At 37.6% G+C, this 21,895-nt stretch overlaps 1 protein-coding gene across 1 annotated transcript in view; it reads right to left on the bottom strand.

The window, feature by feature from the left end:
* AKAP6 (A-kinase anchoring protein 6) overlaps positions 1–21,895 on the bottom strand; it is a gene marked incomplete at its 5' end in the record, with an annotated part of 248,277 nt that overhangs the window by 184,653 nt on the left and 41,729 nt on the right. The window contains 3 exons of the mRNA XM_083352382.1: positions 5,511–5,677; positions 6,776–6,872; positions 17,704–17,826. Of these exons, the coding sequence (XP_083208508.1) occupies positions 5,511–5,677; positions 6,776–6,872; positions 17,704–17,826 (387 nt within the window). The remainder of the gene's footprint in view (positions 1–5,510; positions 5,678–6,775; positions 6,873–17,703; positions 17,827–21,895) is intronic.

A 21,895-nucleotide genomic window follows, 5' to 3' on the forward strand; every position in this document is an offset into this window, starting at 1 on the left:
TCCCTTTTTAAAGCCTTGTTAGGATGTAATAAAAAACTAAGTAAGAGTGAACATCCTCAGCCTAGTCTTGTCAAGAAGAGGTACTATTGATAAGTAAACAATCTAATTCAGAAGTAATTATATATTTACTGTGGATGAAGCAATAAGTTCTCTGAATGATCATGTAGAAAGCAGAGACATTGTTGAGAATTGTACAGTCAGTTGTGTCGTTCACCATGTTCAACCAGAGTGGCAGCTGAAACTTACTATTTCTTGGAATAAATATTTGACCACAGGATTTGTATTTAATAATAGTAATATATAATTGTAATTATAATAATTCATATTATTATATGTATGAGTATGTGTCTGTATTGTATTTGTACTGCTGCTATGGAACTAAGAATTTGCAGTAAGAATAAAATGTGGGAGCTAGTAGAGTTCTTTCAGAAGTATACTTTTTTCATAATATTATCCCAATTTTTGGACAATATTACCAACTTCCTATTAATTTTTAGACTCATTTTTGTTGCTGGCTTTCTTCTAAAGAATTCAAAGTGATTAAGGCCCAGAAGAGTTCACACACTGCCTCCCCTTGTGCCAGTGGCGTAGCGTGGGGGGTGCAGGGGGGGGCGGCCGCACCGGGCGCAACATCTGGGGGGGCGCGCTCACACTGAGCTGCTCAGGGAGCCCCAAGGGCTGCACAGAGTTGGCTTGGCTCCGCTCTCGAGCTGTTCTTTCTTGCAAAGCGAAATGAGTCCGGCAGGTGAGATGGGCGGCCACATAAACTGAATAAAATAAATAGAAGCGGCCAACTCTCTGCCCAGGCTCAGGCCAACCGCAAGCGCCCCGCAGGAGCCCTGGCAGGTTTGGCCGAGCGAAGACGGACCCGCTGGCCGGCCGGCCTAGCTTCGTGCGCATGCATGGCTTTATTTAGCGGGGCTCACGTGCGAGCTTGAATGCAGCGGCTCTTGCAGGTCAGAGCCCCGCCCAGCCGGCCTCGAGAGGGACCCGGAAGCATCCCGCATGCGCGCGACTCTTCTTGGAAAGTCTACGCCGCTGCAGGGCGCGCCTTTTCAGCAGTGCCGTGACGTCACCGCCCGCCCGCCCCTCTATTTCCGCTTCCGGTTGCCTTGCCCCGGGTGCTGACAACCCACGCTACGCCACTGCCTTGTGCCAATCCTTGAATCGGTACTTCCATCAAAAGACTTGTTGCAAAGTCTTAAAAAAGTATAATCAGTGCTTATTTATGGCAGATTTTTTCAGCAGCAACTTGATTGTAGAAATACACCCCAAGGAAATGTAATTAGCTCCATTCTTGTTCTTTTAGATAAGATAAGATAATACAGTTGGCCATATAGTTTAGTTGGCCATATAGTTTGTTTTCACATATGGGGACCTGTTGTAGCTTTTAAACTACCCATAGATTTTATTGTATGGTTTTTGCTTCTTAGTTGTTGTAAAATTCATTTTTATTAATTTTCATCTTATTGTGAAATTGAACAGCTCTGATGACAGAAGACTGAACATTCACAGACTGAAACATAGTTAAGGTGACATTTGAGGGGGGAAGGGAGGACCAAAGAATGATCCAGGAAATTAAAGGCCAGTTGGCTTAATGTTTTCCAAGCAAATTGGAAGAAATAGGAATTTTTTTAAAAAATGAAAGAGTTGTCTTTTTATGAATTGCTGAAAATCAAAAAGTAAAGAATAGAAATAAATGGGTGATTATTTTTTCAAAGAAATGAAAAGCAGAGATCCTCAAGAATCTGTATTGTTCATAAATGCTCTTGATTAAGAGGTAAGCAATATGGTGACCAGTAGGCAGATAATTTTAAACTTTTTCCAAGTAGTATATATAATTTGTGTAAAACCAAAAATAAATGTGAAGAATTTCAGAAGGACTGCTCAAAACTGAATGATAGTCAACCAAATAGCAATTGCAGTTTAATCTAAATTAGTGTAAAATGATGAATGCTTGAGCAAAAAAAAGCATCTCTGATTTTATATATAGACTGATAGGGACTTTTTCTGAAGATACTAAAGAAAAAGATTTTGACTAATGGATAGCTCAATGAAAATGTCAAATATATAATGCCCTTAAATTAATATATTGCATATCTGTATCTAGAGCATACAGGTTTTATTTCCCCATCCAAAAAAGGTATAAGGCAGCTAGAAAAAGGTATAGAGATGTTTATTACAATTACAAGGATGATTAATAGTAATAATAAACCCTTTATTGTCAAAGTACAATATGTGTACATTGAGATTAGCTGAGCCACCCCCCATGCTCTCTCCCCCCAACACACAGTGACAACAAACCCTCCATCCCACCACACCATGTGAACCAACTACACCACACACCAGCCTCCCAAGTCAATTCTGCATAAGTTCACAGAGATTATGTCCCATTTAAAAGCCTAACAGCCCACGGATAAAAGCTATTTTTCAGCCTGTTGGTACGGCTGGCTATATTCCTATATCTCATACTGGATGGTAGGAGAGTAAAGAGATACCGTCCAGGGTGTGAGTCATCCCTGAGAATCTTCCTCACTCTTCCAAGGCAACGAGCCCTGGCGATGTCATCCAGTGGTGTCAGGGAACAGCCCACAATGTCTTGTGCTGTGCTCACTACCCTCTGTAATACTTTCCTGTCCGCGGCTGTCAGACCAGCATACCAAACCACAATACCATACGAGAGGACGCTCTCTATAGTAGACCGGTAAAAGAGGGTTATTAGCCATTGTTCTACCCTGTTCTTCCGCAAGACCCTAAGAAAGTGAAGCCTCTGTTGGGCCTTTCTAGCCACCTGGGTTGTGTTAACTTTCCAGGTCAGATCTTCACAGAGGTAGACTCCCAGAAATTTAAAGGAGGAAACTCTCTCTACACAGTCCTCCCCGATGTAAAGTGGGGCAGGTTCCTCCTTTTTAGTGGTCTCAAACGTCTTTGCCATGAGAAAAAGATGGAATATTTGGGATTCTTTAGCTTGGAAAGAAAGTGATAGAAGGAAAATATAATTGGGATACATAAAAATGCAGGACATGGAAAAAGCATGGAGAAAAGGAAAAGAGTTCTTTTGTTGGGGGTGTCATGCAATTAACATAATTGGAAAATTTAAAACTGACAAAAGAAAATACTTCTTCAACATTCCTTACCGTATTATGTGGTATCAGTCACTATTTTAGATGGCTTTAAAATGAGGAATACATTCATGGAAAACAATCTACTAAGAGCTAGGTCTTAGAGACTCAATCTTATCTTAGTTTGGCAATAGTATGCTCCCAAAATGAGTTGTCTTAGAATTGCTTATGAGTACTTTAGAGACATCCATTTGATCACTGTAAGAAATAAAATCTAGAATATCATGGGTCTTACCAGCCTACCCATTATTTTGTTGAAATCCTGATTCTATTTGCATTTATTGGAGAATTTATGAATTTAGATAAATGTACTTCTGAATAAACATAGGCATGTATTATGACAAGAAGCAGATGGAGTTCAATGGGCTCAACCCCCATCTAGCTTCCTTTCCTAGCTTGAGCAGGAAGATCATACAACGGTAAATCATACTCATCTGGACTATGCAATGCACCTTCAAGGGATGCCTGTAAAATCTACCTGGAAATGGCAGTTGATATAAAATCCACCTACTAATTAGCTCTAGGCTCCAAGAGCACATTTTACCTTTGCCCTGCATTGGCCACCAATGGAGACTCATCCCTTAAATTCCAAATGGTTTGGCACTGAAGTTCTTGCAGGCCCACTATTCCAACTAGAATCAACCTGTCCAATATATGCATCCTAAGAGAAACTCTTTTGATTCCTTATCTCCATGAAATCAGGGTGGTCTCTCTGCAATGGACTAGCTTTCTCTTGGAAATTCAACTGGCTCTGACCTTGAAACAGTTTAAGGCAGAGCAATTATGCAGGGCTTTTAAAAATCAGCTATTAAATGCCCCCATCTTATGAATTTGCTTTGGGTGTTGCTCTCTTTTTAGATGAATTGTTGCTTTTGATCATTATCCTTACTGTATCATAAAGGTTTTATACATTTCCTATAAATCTTGTACCTATCTTACGACTGCAGCAGCACAGGCAGTTCAGTAAATACTTATATATAAATATGAAATTATTGATTAAATCAGGATAAAAATATTAACAGCTTCTAAGTAATTTTTCATATTTTTCGTTCCCCATCCCCGTTCTTGTCCATTAGGGAAGTGGTGTGTCCCACCTCTGTTTAGTATTATTTTTTTCAGTCTTGTCCTTAACATGACATTCAAAGACCAAAATTTATTCTCAACTGCGGAAAAAAAACCTACCTTAAGCTCCTTAGAAGCGGGATCCTGCCACCAAAAGGACAGCCAAGCATGAAATCTACTGATATCTGTCTATCTGCCAAAATTACACTTTTGGAATAATGGAATTCCTCTCCCTTCTCCTGTGTGTTATTATATCCACTCTAACATTTGGAGGAATCAATGAACTATTAAACAGACAAGATGTTGGCTTACGTGATATTAAGTATCAATACAACTTCATCTTGATGGCATTATCTAATTATAAAAGTCATCAGCTGATATGGAGCATAATATTAATACCCTCACTTAGAGCTTTCTTGCTGTATTTAGCTATTGGATAGTGCCTGTGACATCATAGTGTTGAATATCATAAATTACATCACAGTTCTGTTAAATAAAAATAGTCCAAGTCTAGCAATCACTACATCAATGCTTTCAACATTTCCACAACATTTTTAATGTCCTTAATGATACGTACTTCTCTCGAATTATATCTCTTTTTCTCTCTTTTGGAAAAAAAAGGGAATAAAATGTTCTTTTGCCATAGCAAAGTAATTCATCTTGCAGCAGGTTTTCTGTTTCCTCTATCAACCTATTCCTAGCATAGGAGGTGGGAGGTGGCTTTCATTGTTCCCAAAGAAGTCCTCAAAAAACAGATTTAGATATCAATATATTATTGATATGTATTCAACACATGCACCATTGTGGAAGGTTTAAATTCCAAGCAAAAAAGATTTGTGGCAAAGCATATGACCTTCTCCCCACTGCAATGGCCATCCCCTAATTAGGCAATGCATCTGATAGTCATTAACAGGAATGAGATAATGAATCACTTTCTCTCTTCTTTGTTAATTTGCTGTAACCAAGCGGCTAATGGATGTCAGAGCTGAGTGATTGCACTGATTATGGTGATTTATAGTTGCAACAAAACAATTTAAAACCATTCTGATTATTCATGTTAAAGATACTGTATGTTTTGTTTACTAAATATTTTACACCCCTTTCCCTGCCCCTTCTAGATTTCCACCCGAAGTTTGTCTAAAACATGTAAAAAGTTTCTGCCTTTTAGAATGGATATTGTTTCAGAAAGACACATTTTATTTTGTTTGTAAAAAAATTTTACCCAGCAGAAATGAAAACCCTTAGGGTGGAATGAAAACTTCAGTGATGCCTAGTTCAAAAGGAGGCTGAAATAAGAGGAAATAAGACCAACTTCAAGCCACTTACCTTGGGGCTCTCAGTCCCTTCCTCATCCGTTGCAGACACATCAGTAGCCAGTATCTCTGCTTTGATGATACGCAGAGCCCTAAGAATCCAGCTGTGTTGTCGTTTGATTTGTTTCTGTAGTTCCTTCCACTGACTTGCAATCATCTGCAGCATGTCCTTCAGTCCTTCTCCAAAAATGACAGAAAGAAATTAAGTCATACATTCAACGTTATCATTTGAAGAACCTCATTTGTTAAAGGCAAGAATTCTTAGGGGGAATAAAAATCCTTTCGCCTTAAATATTCTGGCATTCTTTACAGAGAAACCAGATCAGGAATTCTAAGAAACCGGCACTGCCAACAATGTGATAGGATCAAAACATGACACACAGACAGCAGTGACTGAAGTCAGCAAAGAAAAATAATCTCAGAAATATATAAAACAGTAAAGAAACAAAAAACAAAACACCATTCTATTGTCCGCTGTTTAGTACAAATATTTGTTGTTACCACAAGTGGTAAGATTTTACAACCTCCAGAAACTTATGCAGGTTAACTAGACCTCAAAGGTGGTGCTATTTTAGGTTCTAGATAGCCAGGTTTATGAGTTACAAAATGCAAATGAAACAAAGAAAAATCTTCCAGATCCTTCATTTTATTGAGGAAAAAAACAAAAGAAAAAAAATCAGCTAAAATAATGCTACCAATTTTTAGCAACACAGAGTGTTTCGATTAAATCCAGACCATTAAGCACTATGACAAAAAAATTCCTGACTTATCCAGGCTTATATTGAAAATTGCATGCACAACTGTCGAAAATCCTCACTCCTAATATTACTTAACAAATACTTTAAAACTGCAGTAAGAATTAGTTTAAATAGCAAAGGAGCTTTATCAGTGCAATTATTCCTGCTAGCTAGCTATGTAAAAATATACGTATGTATAGATATAAAATCCTAATGTATCATCTTAATGATATTTCCATAGCACTTACATCAAAGAACATGTCAACATGAAGTTTTCAGTGATGTAATTTCAATTGAAAGTCAGCTCAACAGCAAGACCAAAATAAAATGAACAGACTATTTGCTAGCAGTATTTCATTTTATAAGTATCACAGCATTGTATGCAGCATATGAAACATTTATAAATCTTGAAGGTCAAAGTGATAATGTAAATATTAATAATACATAAAGAAGCGAATATATGCAGTAATTTACAGCAATGCTTCTTTATTCTTTAATAGTCTGGAGACATAAAGACTTGCAATATTTCAGAAGAATCTACCTGATTTGTGAGATACTATAAGATCGAGAAGTTGGCATCCTTCTTCTGTAACAGCTTCCTTTAATGCACAGTGGCTATCTACATTCAATTTAAAACTCTGCAAAAAAAGGGAGATGCTTTTATATTTAAGTATCAAATGGTATGGATACATTTCTAATATAAAGCATGTGTGCTAAAATATTTGCTACTGTTATCAAGAACCACCATGCTAATAGACAAATTAATTCTCAATTCTAAAAGATATTGATATTTTGGAATTGAATTGAAAATGTTTCCATTAAATTACTAAAGTGCATCTGGTTGAAACAGCTGACAAATCTAGAAATTCATTTGTTTTTATGAAAAGCCATAGCCCAAGGCTACCTCTGGAATAATAGTGTCCTATAAAATATACTGTTGCAGCTATCTTTTCCAGATACATTTCAAATACTGGTGAATGAACAATTTAAATAAATGTGTGCAGTATACATTAAAATGTATTAATACAAAATATTGAAACAAATCAATATAATTAATCAGCTGCAACGTCTTTTTCTTCATACTATAATTGTTGATTTGTGTAAGGTCTCCACTGCGTCTACTGATAAAGTAACTAACATTGCTCTTTTGCAAATGCAGTCTGCAACTATTATATTTATTCTGGGAAATAATAAATTACATTTTTATAATCACACATAGCAACACAACGAACTGCAAAAATTTTGTGCAAGTGTCTACTTACAGTCAGAATTTAAGTAAGTAATTAATGCAAGTAAGACCTACTTTTATTTGATTTTCATTTTTTTTAATACAAACAGAATACAATTTACTTCTTTTTATAAATTTACTGTATTCAGTCAAGGGGAGAATGTAGACCCCTACTACTTCATTCACTTAAGGTAAAGGTAAAGGTAAAGGTTCCCCCGCACATGCATGCTAGTCGTTTCCAACTCTAGGGGCCGGTGCTCATCTCCATTTCAAAGCCAAAGAGCCAGCGCTTGTCCAAGGACGTCTCCGTGGTCATGTGGCCAGCATGACTAGATGCCAAAGGCGTACAGAACGCTGTTACCTTCTCACCGTAGTGGTCCCTATTTTTCTACTTGCATTTTTACATGCTTTTAAACTGCTAGGTTGGCAGAAGCTGGGATGAGTAACAGGCGCTCACTCTGTTACATGGCACTCAGAATTCAACCCGCCAAACTGCCGACTTTCTGATCGACAAGTTCAGCGTCCTAACCCACTGAGTCACCGCAAAATCACTCTCTGAAGCCACTTATGGTAACAAATGTACTTCAAGCAATTTCATTTTTCTAATTACTCTGCCCATGTCTTCAGGAACACCCCTTTTCTTGTGATATAGTTTGAGAAGGCTAAAATGTTCAGGATTCTTTTCTTGATTCTAAGGAGCAAACCTGAATATGCTGTTAAAAATAGGATAGAGAAAAAGCAGAAGTCAGTCCTAGATCTCTGATTTCAATTGCCATCAATCAATAATTAAATACACTTCTGCATCTTTAAAAAGTCTACAGTACCATTCCCTACACTTGGCAAGAAACCTTTCCAAAATATAATTTCCAATTGGTAACCAATATACTGTAATTAATGCATATAGTAATGAATTTAGTAGTAGTCAAATAAGTTGCATAGAAAAATATGTCAATACATACAAGAGCCATATGTCAGCAGCTGCAAATTTGCTGGGAAATTAGACGGAACAGAATGATACATGACTATATTTGTCAGTTACAAATGGTTCCACTGAATCTCAGATTCTGAATTCATCCATGACATTTGAGATAGAAAAGTATACCTTTTAAATATATAATGTGGGGAAAGGTCCTAGGCTTGTACCTTTCAACAATATATAATTTTAACTGTAACTTACAGTCCCTTTAGCCTGAATTGCCCTATAATTGCCCTTTCTCACCATCTTTTTATATTCCATGGTTTAGTTCTTTTTTTCCCAAACTGGAATATAAAGTATTGATTTCCCCTCTGCCCTCCTGTTTGTATATGAAGAAGTCAAAACTAATGGTTTAATGCTTGATGCTGGTAAATAAGGCTTGATGTTGATAAATAAAGATATTTCCTATGAGGGTCTACTTCCTGTCAAACCTACTTTTCGAACATTTCCAATAGTGTCTAGTTGCTTGTCATTATTATGCATTTAATAATTTAATCAATTTGATTTTAGTGCCACTCAGTTACTCTGGACAACTCGCAATATAAAAGCAAAGTAAAATAAAATAATAAAATGACAATAAAGTAACAAACAGGAAATAACAAAACAGTAGCTTGGACAACTCACATCAAAACATGTAGACCACATGTCAAAACCTGAGTAAGAGAATTCCATCTAAAAAAAGATGTTGAGACCTTGGAAAAAGTTCAGAGAAGAGCAATTAAGATGATCCAAGGCCTGGAGACTAAAACATATGAAGAATGGCTGCAGGACTTGGGTTTGGCTAGTCTAAAGAAAAGAGAAGTAGGGATGACATGATAGCAGTATTCCAGTATTTGAGAGGCTGCCACAAAGAAGAAGGGGTCAAATTATTCTCCAAAACACTAGAGGGCAGGATAAGAAACAATGGTTGGAAACTGATCAAAGAGAGAAGCAACCTGGAATTAAGGAGAAAGTTCCTAACAGTGAGGACAATTAACCAGTGGAGCAGCTTGTCCCCAGAAATCATGGGTGCTCCATCACTGGACATTTTTAAGAAGAGACTGGACAGTCACTTGTCTGAGATGGTATAGCTTCTCCTTGAATGGAGAGCTGGACTAGAAGACCTCCAAGGTTTATTCTATTCTATTCTATTCTATTCTATTCTATTCTATTCTATTCTATTCTATTCTATTCTATTCTATTCTATTCTATTCTATTCTATTCTATTCTATTCTATTCTATTCTATTCTATTCTAAACCTACTGTCTTTAAGATGCTCCATAATGTCGTCAAGATGGGAGCTATCCAGCTAGGAAAGGCCTTATTCCAGAGGATAAGCAATATGACAGAGAAGGTGCATTTAATGAGTCCCAAAAGATGATACGGTTTAATCTGGGAGACCCAGAGTGTGCCAACTCTGTCCATTAGTTAGGCAGAAACCACAGGAGATAAGTGATTCCTCAGATAAATAGGCTTCCTGCTGTAGAGGTTTTATAGGTGATAATCAGCAAATAAAAAGGCCATCCACCTTACCTGGTTATAATTTAAAGTAGGTCCTATATCCAAGCTGTTAAGAAAACAAATAACTCAGTTGTACTTCATTTCATGCTCAATAGGATTTTTAAGAGCCCAGTCATTATTATTTTAATTAATTTAATTTTATTTTGTTAGATTTATATACCGCCCTTTCCCGAAGGACTCAGGGCGGTTTACAGGGTATTTAAAATCAGCAATACAAATACAAAAGTTAAAAAACAATTTAAAAAGATTAAATTATCCCTTAAAATAAAAACCCCGGTTAAAAAATTCTCAGCCTGGGCCGGAGAGCTCAAAGAGCCAGGTCTTCAGGTCCAGGCGGAATGAACGAAGGTCAGGGGCAGTCCTCAGCTCCACGGGAAGCTGGATCCAGAGGGCAGGTGCACCCACAGAGAAGGCCCTATCCCTGGGTGTTACCCACCGGCAATCTTTTACCAGCGGCACCCTGAGGAGACCCTCCCTGTGTGGCGCACTGGACGAAGGGAACTTGATGCTGGCAGCAGGTGTTCCCTCAAATATCCCGGACCCAAGCCATTTAGGGCTTTATAGGTCATCACCAGCACCTTGAATCTCACTGGGAGGGCAACCAGAAGCCAATGCAGCTCGTGGAGTAGAGGTGTTACATGGGAGTATCGGGAAGCCCCCATCACAACTCGCGCAGCCGCATTCTGCACCAGTTGAAGCCTCCGAGTGGTCCTCAAGGGCAGCCCCATGTAGAGGGCGTTGCAGTAGTCTAAATGGGAGGTCACGAGCGCATGAGTGACTGCATAGGGCATCTCGGTCCAGATAGGGTCGCAACTGGCGCACCAGGCGAACCTGGGCAAAAGCTCCCCTGGTCACGGCACCTATATGGTCTTCAAAATTCAGCCGTGAATTATGAAGTCACATCAGTCTTCCTCCACAAAGGAAGGCAGGATTTAACTGAGAACTATGATTACACTCATAGTTGTTACAATGTACTAAAATAATCATAACATATTTGAGTTAGCTATTGACTGTTCTGAAAAGAAAGAACTATAAGCTTAAATATGGATTTAATAAAATAAGACAAAATGAAAGTTGGAAAATGTTACATTCAGACCGAGAACCAGTTTGGTTAAAACTCTTGGCTAGAACCTATGGACTATGTCAGTGGTGGGATTCAGCCAGTTCACACCACTTCAGCAGAACCGGTAGCTATTTTTTTGTTGCCCAGGCCCGGAATGGACTTCCGGAAGTGGCATCTACACAGAGAACCAGTTGTTCACATATTTGAATCCCACCACTGGACTATGTGCTAATCCAACCTTGAGAATGAAGCCAACTATATGATTTGAGGTGAATCACCATCTTTTAGCCTTAGAAAGAAAGCAATAGCAATCCATTTCTGAAAATCTTGCCCAAAAGAGATCACAGGTCTGTGTAGTCACCAGGGCACACGATTACAAATTGCAAATATTACCAGTGCTGGTACTTGGCTCTCAGTTGCCACACTGATTCTTCATTAGTAAACTTCGCAGAGTGAAATTGTTATAACTGTTGATGTGCCAGGAGCTCAAAATTTAGATATGATTTAGTGAATAGTTAAAACAGTTCTGTGATAGAAAATGACCACATTGCTGGCAATTTATGAGAATTTCATTACAGATAATTTGTGTTTTGTAGAAAACACATTATGATTTAATTTAGATCATCATAACATGAATGCTTACATGCATAAATACATCATATTTGTATCCCAGTTTATTTTTGTAATTGTTTATGGCATAGCCATTAAAATGCTTCCATGTAAAATGACATGAAAGTACAAGAGAGAAACTTCATTCAGAAATGTCACTTTCACATAGCTTAATCTAAAAAGACATTGCTTCTGTATCAACTACCCAATAATTCTCAAGTTGATTTTCATAGCATTGCTCAATTAAATGAAATATTAGAGGATATCTATCCCTGTTCAACACAAGTCTGCTAAACAGGAGGTGGAGAAGGAGGACTTTCTTTGCAGAGTTTCATGAACTGGTAAGGTGCATTTTATGGAATACTATTAGGAAATACCTTATGTATTCTTACATATTCCATATATAGTCGCATTTATCATCATCATTTATCATCGCATTCCCTTAGCTCAACTAAAGAAACTTATAGATGGGAGGAAACATATAAGAAGAAATTAGCTTTGATACTGTTTGCTGCATAGGAATAACAAAAGAGCTGTACTACATAACCTACTTTTAATAATGGTTAGAAGTTAAATAAGTAGAGATTTTCTTAAAAAAATATATCCCAAAGCTAATCCTTAAAGTCTTGCCATACTATTTTTGTAGCACTGAATTTCTCACACAGAATGAAATAATGAATTTCTCTATTTTAGGAATTTAAGCTTTTTGCTTTTATAAATCAAATTATGTAATATATTTACATAATTTTAATACTATTAAGCAAATCATGCTGAAGCCTAGATGAAAATTATCTCAAGCCAAAAATATAAAATAGTTCAAGCATTCCCCCAAAAGGGAAAAACATGGAGTCTTAGTGCAGCTACTTTTCTTAAAGCGTTACTTTTCATGAAATCCTTTTTTTTTTTTTTGAGAATTTCTTTCATAGATGCAAGCTTGAACAAGCTCTGACAATATTTAATTTACTGTTTACTTAAAACAGGCTTGTGTTGAATAGTTTGTAATCATGTACTTCACAAGAGATGTACATGAAGGCGCCTCATATAGCAAAGAAAACCTAAAGGACCCCAGAGGAGTTTGGGTAATTTCATATAATTGAAGCAGAGCATTGATGCAGCTGGATGTGATGCTGCCTCAAGATGATGTAGATGTGTTTGATAGGAAAATTGGGAAAGATGAGATATTCTTCTTCATTAGAAAAAATAGACTTGCTGCCCTAGAAAAGATTCACTTAACATAACATATCAAGTACACAATGCAGCTTGATTTACAGGTGCACCTATTAACCAGTAATAATGTTGACTGAAGAAGTAAAATATGATGAATAAAGATGGGCCAAAACTCTGGGGCTTGATTTGCAATTTTACAGTTGCACAAAATTCAGTCTAATTTGCTGCAAAGCACATATAGCAAAATCTAGCAATAGATTAACCAATAACACATTGGTCTTAAGGGGAAAACTATTTTCACAACCTGCAAGTGTCACAGCAAACAAGAGCAAAATAGATGGTAGCTGTTTGCTATATTATTTTCAGTCCGGTATGTGTCTTTTTCTTCTTTAGTCATCGAAACTGAGTTTATCACTTTCCAGAGAAAACTATCCAGACTAAGCAATGCTAGTGTTTAGGGAACATCAGCTGAATGGCTAATATATAGCAGTTCTCCTTCTGGGTTTACTTTACGCAACTGATTCACCACTCTGAAACAAAATAAGGGACTAATTAAATCATTTGTCTGCCACACCATAGTACTTCTTACATCCTTATAGTTGGTCCAAAGGTAACAATCATGTTTCATCAGGACTAAACTATTACTTTATTTGAAACTGCTGTTGTAAATTTTCTATTGTTATTGTAACTTCTTTCAGTATTACAAAACAGAGCAATAGTCACCAGGTGGACAATAAGGATGAGGTTCTGTGCAGGACAGGTGAGTGGTTTTCCATATATTATCAGGTTTTAAAAGATGGTCCAAATGTCCAATAAATTAGCTGAATATCCAACCCCAGCAATTTAATAGAAAACATTGCTAAAGATAAAGGTGATTGTTTTTGCTGTACATCTTCATCGGGTACATCCGTGTAGCAGTCTTAAGCTGATTGTTTCCTGCGCTATACTAGTTGGGAATGAAGCTGGCTAAAGATATTCCTGTTTAGCTTTCAAACAATTTCTTAGTTTTGGCAATGATGCTGGTCATATATAATACCATTGGATCTGGCTGATAGATTCCTCCTGCTTCTTTTGCACTCTTAGATATATTGGAGAGAAAAAATGCCAATTATATTCCTTTCTATGAATGGACATATAGTTTCCTTATAGCCCTTGTCGGTGAGGCATCCTCTTCTTTTGGAGAGAGGTGTGCCAGTCTTATATAAAACTGTAGATAGTTTTACCTTTCTTGATGTCACTTGAATCCAAAGGAGAAATTCATGGAATTCTTGTCAATTTTTACCCAGCATTTGGGAGTTTCACTATTTCACAATATTTCACTGGTCATCTTGTGAACTAAAAGGCCACTTCATCTTTCCACTGCTCCATTGGTAGGGTAGTTTTCAAAAGGGAAACAAAGAGAAAAGTCTGCTCTTTGACCAGTCGTCTCTGACCTTAGTCTAGAGTCCAGCAGACTTTGTATAAAAGTTTTACTGTACATTGGAAGAGCACAGTCAGGCCAGCAATCCAAGACAAAATGGTTGTAGAGATGCTGATCAGTGATACCAAAGGGGAGGTATGGCTACCCCAGAACATTAACTAATAGGAATGGGGGAATTTACCTAAAATATAATCAAATGCAGCAGTCAATCTGCCCAAGTCTGGAAAATACCTGCTTTGCTATACACCAAAACAAAAAAAGATGAGTGGAGTTTGCCTTAACAGCATGCTTGGGGTGCACTGAGGATCTTGCCCCATCTTCTTGTACTCTAAAAATGATAGGTAGTCATTTTCATGTCCAATGAGCAGACCTGCAATTATGCTTCACTGCTCAGGAAGGCACCCCATTGAAGGATATGCACTAGTTTAATATAAAACTGTAGAATTCTCCTGGGTTGCATACAGTATCTCTGCCAATGCTTTTACATTTCTTAAAAATGATATGATGCTAGACTGGCAGTGCAATGGCTAAGATTATGTAATTCCAAATTATTCCAGGATTTTGAAAAAGGAAAAACTTCAAAAGGATCTCACTAAATTGGAAGAAACTGCCTTTATGTAACTTAATTAATTACATGATTTAGAAAGAGACAAAAAAATCAAATCATGAGATCTGAATATATAACAAATGGCCATGAAAAGAATCTTGGCATTGTGTCAATAAAATGGTGACTCAGTGTACAGTTGCCGTGAGAAAGGAATTAAATATATAAACTGTATAATGCCCTATTTTACGTGAATTATGGCTATGTGATTTATAATTTTGAATACTGTGTTCAGCTTTAGTTCTGTGATTTGTAAATGATATGGAAAAGATACGGAAAAGAGCAAACTAAGTAGTCATAAGGATAAAATAAGAAGGTGAAAATACTTGACACATAAAAATAAGACTGGTGAAAGTGGATATGAACAGGTTTTTCTCCCTAAAATGGAGTAATCCAATCAACCTGAATAGCAGGGATTCAGAATATAAAAGAAAGGAATTCATTGCCAGAAGAAACAATGGTGCTTACTAGTTTGGGCAGCTGCACAAAAGAATTATCATGGGGAATAAAATTAATCTTCATATTATTTGCAGTAACTGAGGTAGTATTCTTCTGGATAACAACTGCTGGAGATCATAAAGCCAGAAGATACCCTTACAGTCATAATCTGCTTGTATGCTTCCTGATGGTATCTTATTGGCCACTATGAGAATAGATGATCGATTAATTAACCCTTTGATCTTTCTAGCATGATTCTTCCTAGGAATCCACAAACAAGGCCATGGCAGCCACCACTGAATATACTACTATTACATATGCATTTAATACTAGTGGTAAAGGCACATACACAAATATATCATTTTTATTATGCAACCATAGACATATCCTACTATTGTAATGACTCTCTTCCAATCTAATGCTGAACAAAATCCATGAAGGGAGAAATTACATATCTCTTCCCTTTGTTCAGAGAAGAAAAACTATTGCAGGCACACACAAAAGATTTTCTTTTGCAGCAGCATGAGTTCAGCCAAATGTTTTATGTGTGGATCTATCCAAGACTCACTATGAAGAGCTTTGTCATGTGTCTTACATAATGAGTTCAGGCACCTGCTCCTTCAAATACTCTATCAGGATAATTTTGACACTGCACTTCATGGGAATTTAATTTCATAGACTTCTGCTTAAATAGAGATTAGAGTTTCTGCCAAAACAATATCAATTGAAAAGATGACATTATAATTAATATAATATAAAGCATTGACTAGCTCTATCTTTCAACTACAAACAAGACACTACGTTAAATTTTTGCAATGCAATCATATATGTACCCACTCAGAAGCATATCTAATTGAATTCTATCTTAAAGTGTGCAATTGTGTAGCACAGGGCTTTTCAACCAGTGGTACAGGTACCACCTGTGGTACATTGGCACCTGGCAGGTGGTATGCGACCATCCTACAAAAGTGGTAGTGGGGGAGGGGAATGAGCTGAACCAGTGGCAGCACTGTTCAAACCTGAGTGAGAGACGACTGGAGCTGCAGGGCTGTCAGGGCTCAGCGGAAGCACCAGGATCCGTGCCAAGCTCCAGCTGGAGCTCAGTGCTGATCCTGGCACTTCTGCTGAGCCCAGAAGAAGTGCTGATCAGCTGGAATATTGCAACATCTCCAGGCTCTTGTGATTTACATTCAGATGCTTGGCAACTGATTCATATTTATGATGGTCACAGTGTCCCAGGGTCATGTGAAGTGACTAAAAGCTGCTGCAACCACCCAACAGATGGGGGGAATAAAAACCAAACACCCCCCACCCCACCCCTGCTGCCAATCCTCAACAGAAATGCTCACAACAATGAAAACCTCGGACAGGAGGAAGAGTGCCACTGGGCAGGCAGGCAGGTGTCTTGCTCGGCTGTGGCTTGGAGGGCACTTTTTTCAGTGCCACTGTAACTTTGAACAGTCACTAAGCAAATGGTTGTAAGTCGAGGACTACCTGTACTTCATCACTTTTTTCCTTTTTTTTGTTCACGTTTTTGACACCTTGCTAGGTGACTGGTGGTACTTGGATGTTGCCATATCCTAAAAGTGGTACAATGGTGAAAAAGTTGAAAAGCCCTGGTGTAGCATATCTATTGAAAGGTAAACCTTATTGAGTTCATGGAAAATGTATGTAAGATTGCAGCTTAATTCCCCTAACATATAATATGGTACACAACAAAAATTAATTGCTTTGAGCATGGAACGTCTGATATTGAAAACTAATGTACCACACCATTATCTGGAAGTCAGATTTGGCTCTCTACTCTTCATCTATAGCCATATGTCTGTCTGTCTACATCTATCTGTCCATCCAGCCATCAATCTATTCCTCATTGTTTTTGTCAATGGATTCCAAATTTCTCCATGCAATTATAATTATACTGTCATGAAAATATAATAGTTATATTTCTTCCAGGATTATTTGGATTTTGAGATAATGAGATAATAAAGTTCATATTATAATGCCTAGAGTCGCTGTGAGTGAGTAGGTGGCTATATAAATTTTCTAAATAAATAAGAATGTACAATATAGTAATGATCTGACAGCACAATTAAAAATGCAAAAAGGATTTCATTACTATTATAAAGTTCTTGTTTACAATTTATTAAATTTCTAAATCTCCCATCTCACCTAAGTGACATATTTAAATATAAAAACTATATTTCTTTGTAAGAATATGATTTATTTATTATTTTAGGGGCTTCTTAATCCTGCTGTAGCATTTGTTCTACACTATTTACATTTAAAACCTCCAAAGGTTTACCTTTTCCCCCATTCATGAATTGGCTGACTTCCTAATTCATACACGTACATATTTCTGGAAAGCCCAAACTATCTATAATAGAGAATGAACATCAGGACAATACCAGTAAAGAAACTTTTTTTTATTACTGATTTAGGTAACAATATAATTTTGTCCTACCAAGTGTGTTTCCAGGTAGAGTTTAAGACTGTCTGTCTCGGCCTTGGGAGGACTCCAGTTTTCTGTGGTTTCCATGGCATCATTTAACCACTGAATGAATTCATCCAACTTGCTTACAAACCCCTTGAAAAAGAGAAAGCAAGAAAAGACAGTTGTTTAAAAAACATTGTAAATAAGTAATACAGTTATAATACAGCTCTGCATCCAGTAAGTAGCTGTATACTAAAACAACTTGATGATGAGAAAGGATGGGAGAAAAGGAATTGGGCCTAACATATATTGAGAAATATATGAGGGATAATAGTGTAGAAAATATATGAGGGATAATAGTGTAGAAAATAAAAATAAAATCCTATTCAAAATAGATAAATATATATTTTTTAATATAGAAACATTCCATGACCTATTATTATTATTATTATTAATAATAATAATAATAAGTTGGAAGGGACCTTGGAGGTCATCTAGTCCAACCCCCTGCTAAGGCAGGAAACCCTATACCATTTTAGACAAATGGCTGTCCAGTCTCTTCTTAAAAACCTCCAGTGTTAAAGCATTCACCACTTCTGGAGGCAGGTTGTTCCACTGGTTAATTGTTTTAACTGTCAGGAAGTTTCTCCTTAGTTCTAGGTTGCTTCTCTCCTTGACTAGTTTCCATCCATTGCTTCTTGTCCTGCCTTCAGGTGCTTTGGAGAATAGCCTGACTCCCTCTTCTTTGGGGCAACCCCTGAGATATTGGAACAGTGCTATCATGTCACCCCTCACCCTTCTCTTCATTAAACTACACATACCCAATTCCAGCAACCGTTCCCTATAATAAACAATCTATAATTTGAAACCTATATTTTACTAAAAGATATCATTTTTATAACATATTTAATATTTAAAAAGCTGAAATAATCAAGTAAAATACTAACACATAAAACTGATAAGCTTGAATCATTTATATAAATAATGTAAACATTCCCCTAGTACATTTACTAAAATATACTGTACTGACAGTAAGGGCCATGATGTTATTATCACAAGTACAGGTATTTCTAGTGAACATCCCTGAAGTGTAACAATAAATTTCAGAAATAGATGAAAGTATAAGAAACTGTTACTATGGCTATACCTGTGATTGGAACAAAGTCCATTTTCCAATAAAAAATATGAATCTTTAAAAAAAACTATTTTTCTGATGACTTCTATAAATTTTTATGGAGACTATTCAAAAGAAAAGAACTGTAGAAACTGAAAATTATTTCAAATGCTGAAAGCCAGATATTGAAACTTATTATCAGAGGGTACAACATTGTCAGGTCCGAAGTGTCATTGTCTAAGTAAACAGCACCATCTGGAGGAATAACCACAAAACAGCAAAGTCTTCATGAGATTTTAAAGAACTGTTTAATCTTAATCACAGCCTTCTAGTTATTATGAAATGCCAACCTATGGCAAATACTGGAAATATCTATTCATTACTATCTGCCTTTATATGAGGACTATCCAGACTTTCTGCATCCATGAGCACATTTGGAATTTTAAGCTTATATTGTTGGCACTCTAACAAAATGACTACTAGTGAGGAGATCTGATGATTTAGCAGATGGCTGGTTACACAGTTGACCATTTACAACAATCAGTTACCAAGCTGTAGTCTTTCCATATCTAGCCCTCTCCCAATTCCTTCCTTCCAGGAGCTCGTCTGGTTAGGTGGCCCTGTTAGAAAAAGGTGGGCACCCAACCAAAGGAAATGTTGGGATGCACCCGTAACTCATGATCTAGACAAGTCGCTGTTACCAGAGACTGACTAACATTGTCTTAGGCAAGTTGCTGACACCAGAGACTGACTACCATTGGCTTAGGCAAGTTGCTGTCACCAGAGACTGGCTAACACCACCTTAAGCAAGTTGATGTTACCAGGGACTACCATCGTTTTACGCCAGCTACTGTTATCAGGAACTGACTACCTGTAAGTTCCCTGTAAGTTCTTACTGCCTGAGGTCGACTACCATCATTCCACATGAGTTACCATCAAGAGAGATTGACCATCATCACCCCATGTGTGTGGCTGCTGACCATGACTGCGTGCTACGTGCCCTGTCAAGCAGAGGTGTCAACGTGAGAGACCCCTTGGGCCGGCACCACCCCTTCGGGGGTGTGCTACACACACTAGTTAAATTAATTTTTTTTAAAAAAAAATGTGAACTATGTATGGAAAATTTGCAGAGCCATGTCTTGTGAAATTCTTTCAAGCATTTTTAAAAACAGTGCTATGAACACAGCATGTTTATAGGGGGTCAACCTATTCTCCAAAGCACCTGAAGGCAGGACAAGAAGCAATGGATAGAAACTAATAAAAGAGAGAAGCAACCTAGAACTAAGGAGAAATTTCCTGACAGAACTATTAATCAGTGGACTTGCCTCCAGGAGTTGTGAGTACTTCAAGACTGGAGGATTTTAAGAAGAGACTGGCAGCCATTTGTTTAATATGGTATAGGCCAGGGGTCAGCAACCTGAAACAGTGAAAGAGCCACTCGGAACCAGTTCCCTCACAAAAGGAAAAACTGGGAGCTGCAAAAAATGTGTGCGCATGCGCGTACATGCACGCATGTGCAGAACAGGCTTTGACTGAAGAGTGGAGCCAAGGCGAGATATGCACCTACCCTACATATTTGAATTGATTGGTTGAACTTTTTTAGTCCCACTTTTTTTTTTTTGGACTGCACATGGCAGAGGACTGGGAGCCACAGGAGACTGCTGAAAGAGCTGCATGCGGCTCCGGAGCTGCATGCGGCTCCGGAGCCGCGGGTTGCAGACCTGTGGTATAGGCAGTGGTGGGATTCAGCCAGTTCACACCACTTCGGCAGAACTGGTTGCTATTTTTTTGTTGCCCAGGCCCAGAGTGGACTTCCGGAAGCGGCATCTACACAGAGAACCGGTTGTTCACATATTTGAATCCCACCACTGGGTATAAGGCTTTCTGCTTGAGTAGGGGATTGGACTAGAAGACCTCCAGGGTCCCTTCCAACTCTGTTATTCTGTTAAATTACCTTAACCATTACAAAAGAATAGGGGAGGATTGACTAGAACAGTACTTATCCTGGATTTTGGTTTTCTGCTTGAGAGTCACTGTATAAGTAGTGCATGCAATCATTTTTCTTCAGGAACTTGTAAGAAATCTAACCAATACTAAGTAAAAATGTGGCATTTACTTGCATCATAACAGGGAATATATTTTGATCCAGCATTCAAGCAGCAGCCCGACCATCCAACTGTTAAGATAGATCAGGTCAGGAAACAGATGTCACAAGAATACTAGAATTCTACTTCATAGATTTGGTTACAGTAACACGGGGATTGAAAGTCTGACCATATTTTTCTATTCTTCCCTCTTATACCAAAAGGAGTCAAGGCAAAGCAATCTTGATATTCTTTCTTACACTTTCCTGCTTTCTTGGGCTAAATTCATAATTCCTAACAGATTCTTCAAGGCCAGCTGCATAGTCGCTACACCACTGAGTTGACATAATCTGGAAATTCAGTCAAATGCCATCCTACACTGGAGTAGGTATAGCTGCCATTCTTAATATCAATATATGTTTATAGCATGATATAGAAGAATATCCACTTGATACCTAATATGCCTTGATGACATTGGATACATGTTTGATCATTTCACTTACTCCTTAAGGTATCATAGTCTCATCTGAGGAAAATCCCAAAGAGATGGAAGACAATTTAGCAAGTCTCAGGAGCAGAGGAATGGGAGTCTAGTATAAAGCCTGAAGCAGAATCTTTTGTCTAGAAGTCAGATCTAATTGACCACAATGGTCATTCACTTGAGAATATCTTGATATAGCTGCAAACCCCTGAAACTTGTTCAGATTTGATGAGCACCAGATGACTTTAGCCAGAAAAGCCTTCATTATTAAAACGTCTGTAAATCTGTGTATTAAGCTCCCCTTGTGCTATTAATTGCCATTTCTTAATATATAGCCTTAGTGTGCTACACATTTGCTGCTTAGATTTTAAGAGACTGGACAGTCACTTGTCTGAAATAGTTTAGGGTCTCTTGCTTGAGCAGGACTAGAAGACCTTCAAGGTCCCTTCCAGCTCTATTCTGGTTGACTGATTGATTGATAGATTGATTCAAACTTTCACTCTCTTGTTCTGTCTTCAGAAGATCTGAATTTAAAAAATCTGC

Source organism: Vipera ursinii (genome assembly GCF_947247035.1).
Source record: "Vipera ursinii genome assembly, chromosome: 1".
Taxonomy (NCBI): Eukaryota; Metazoa; Chordata; class Lepidosauria; order Squamata; family Viperidae; genus Vipera; species Vipera ursinii.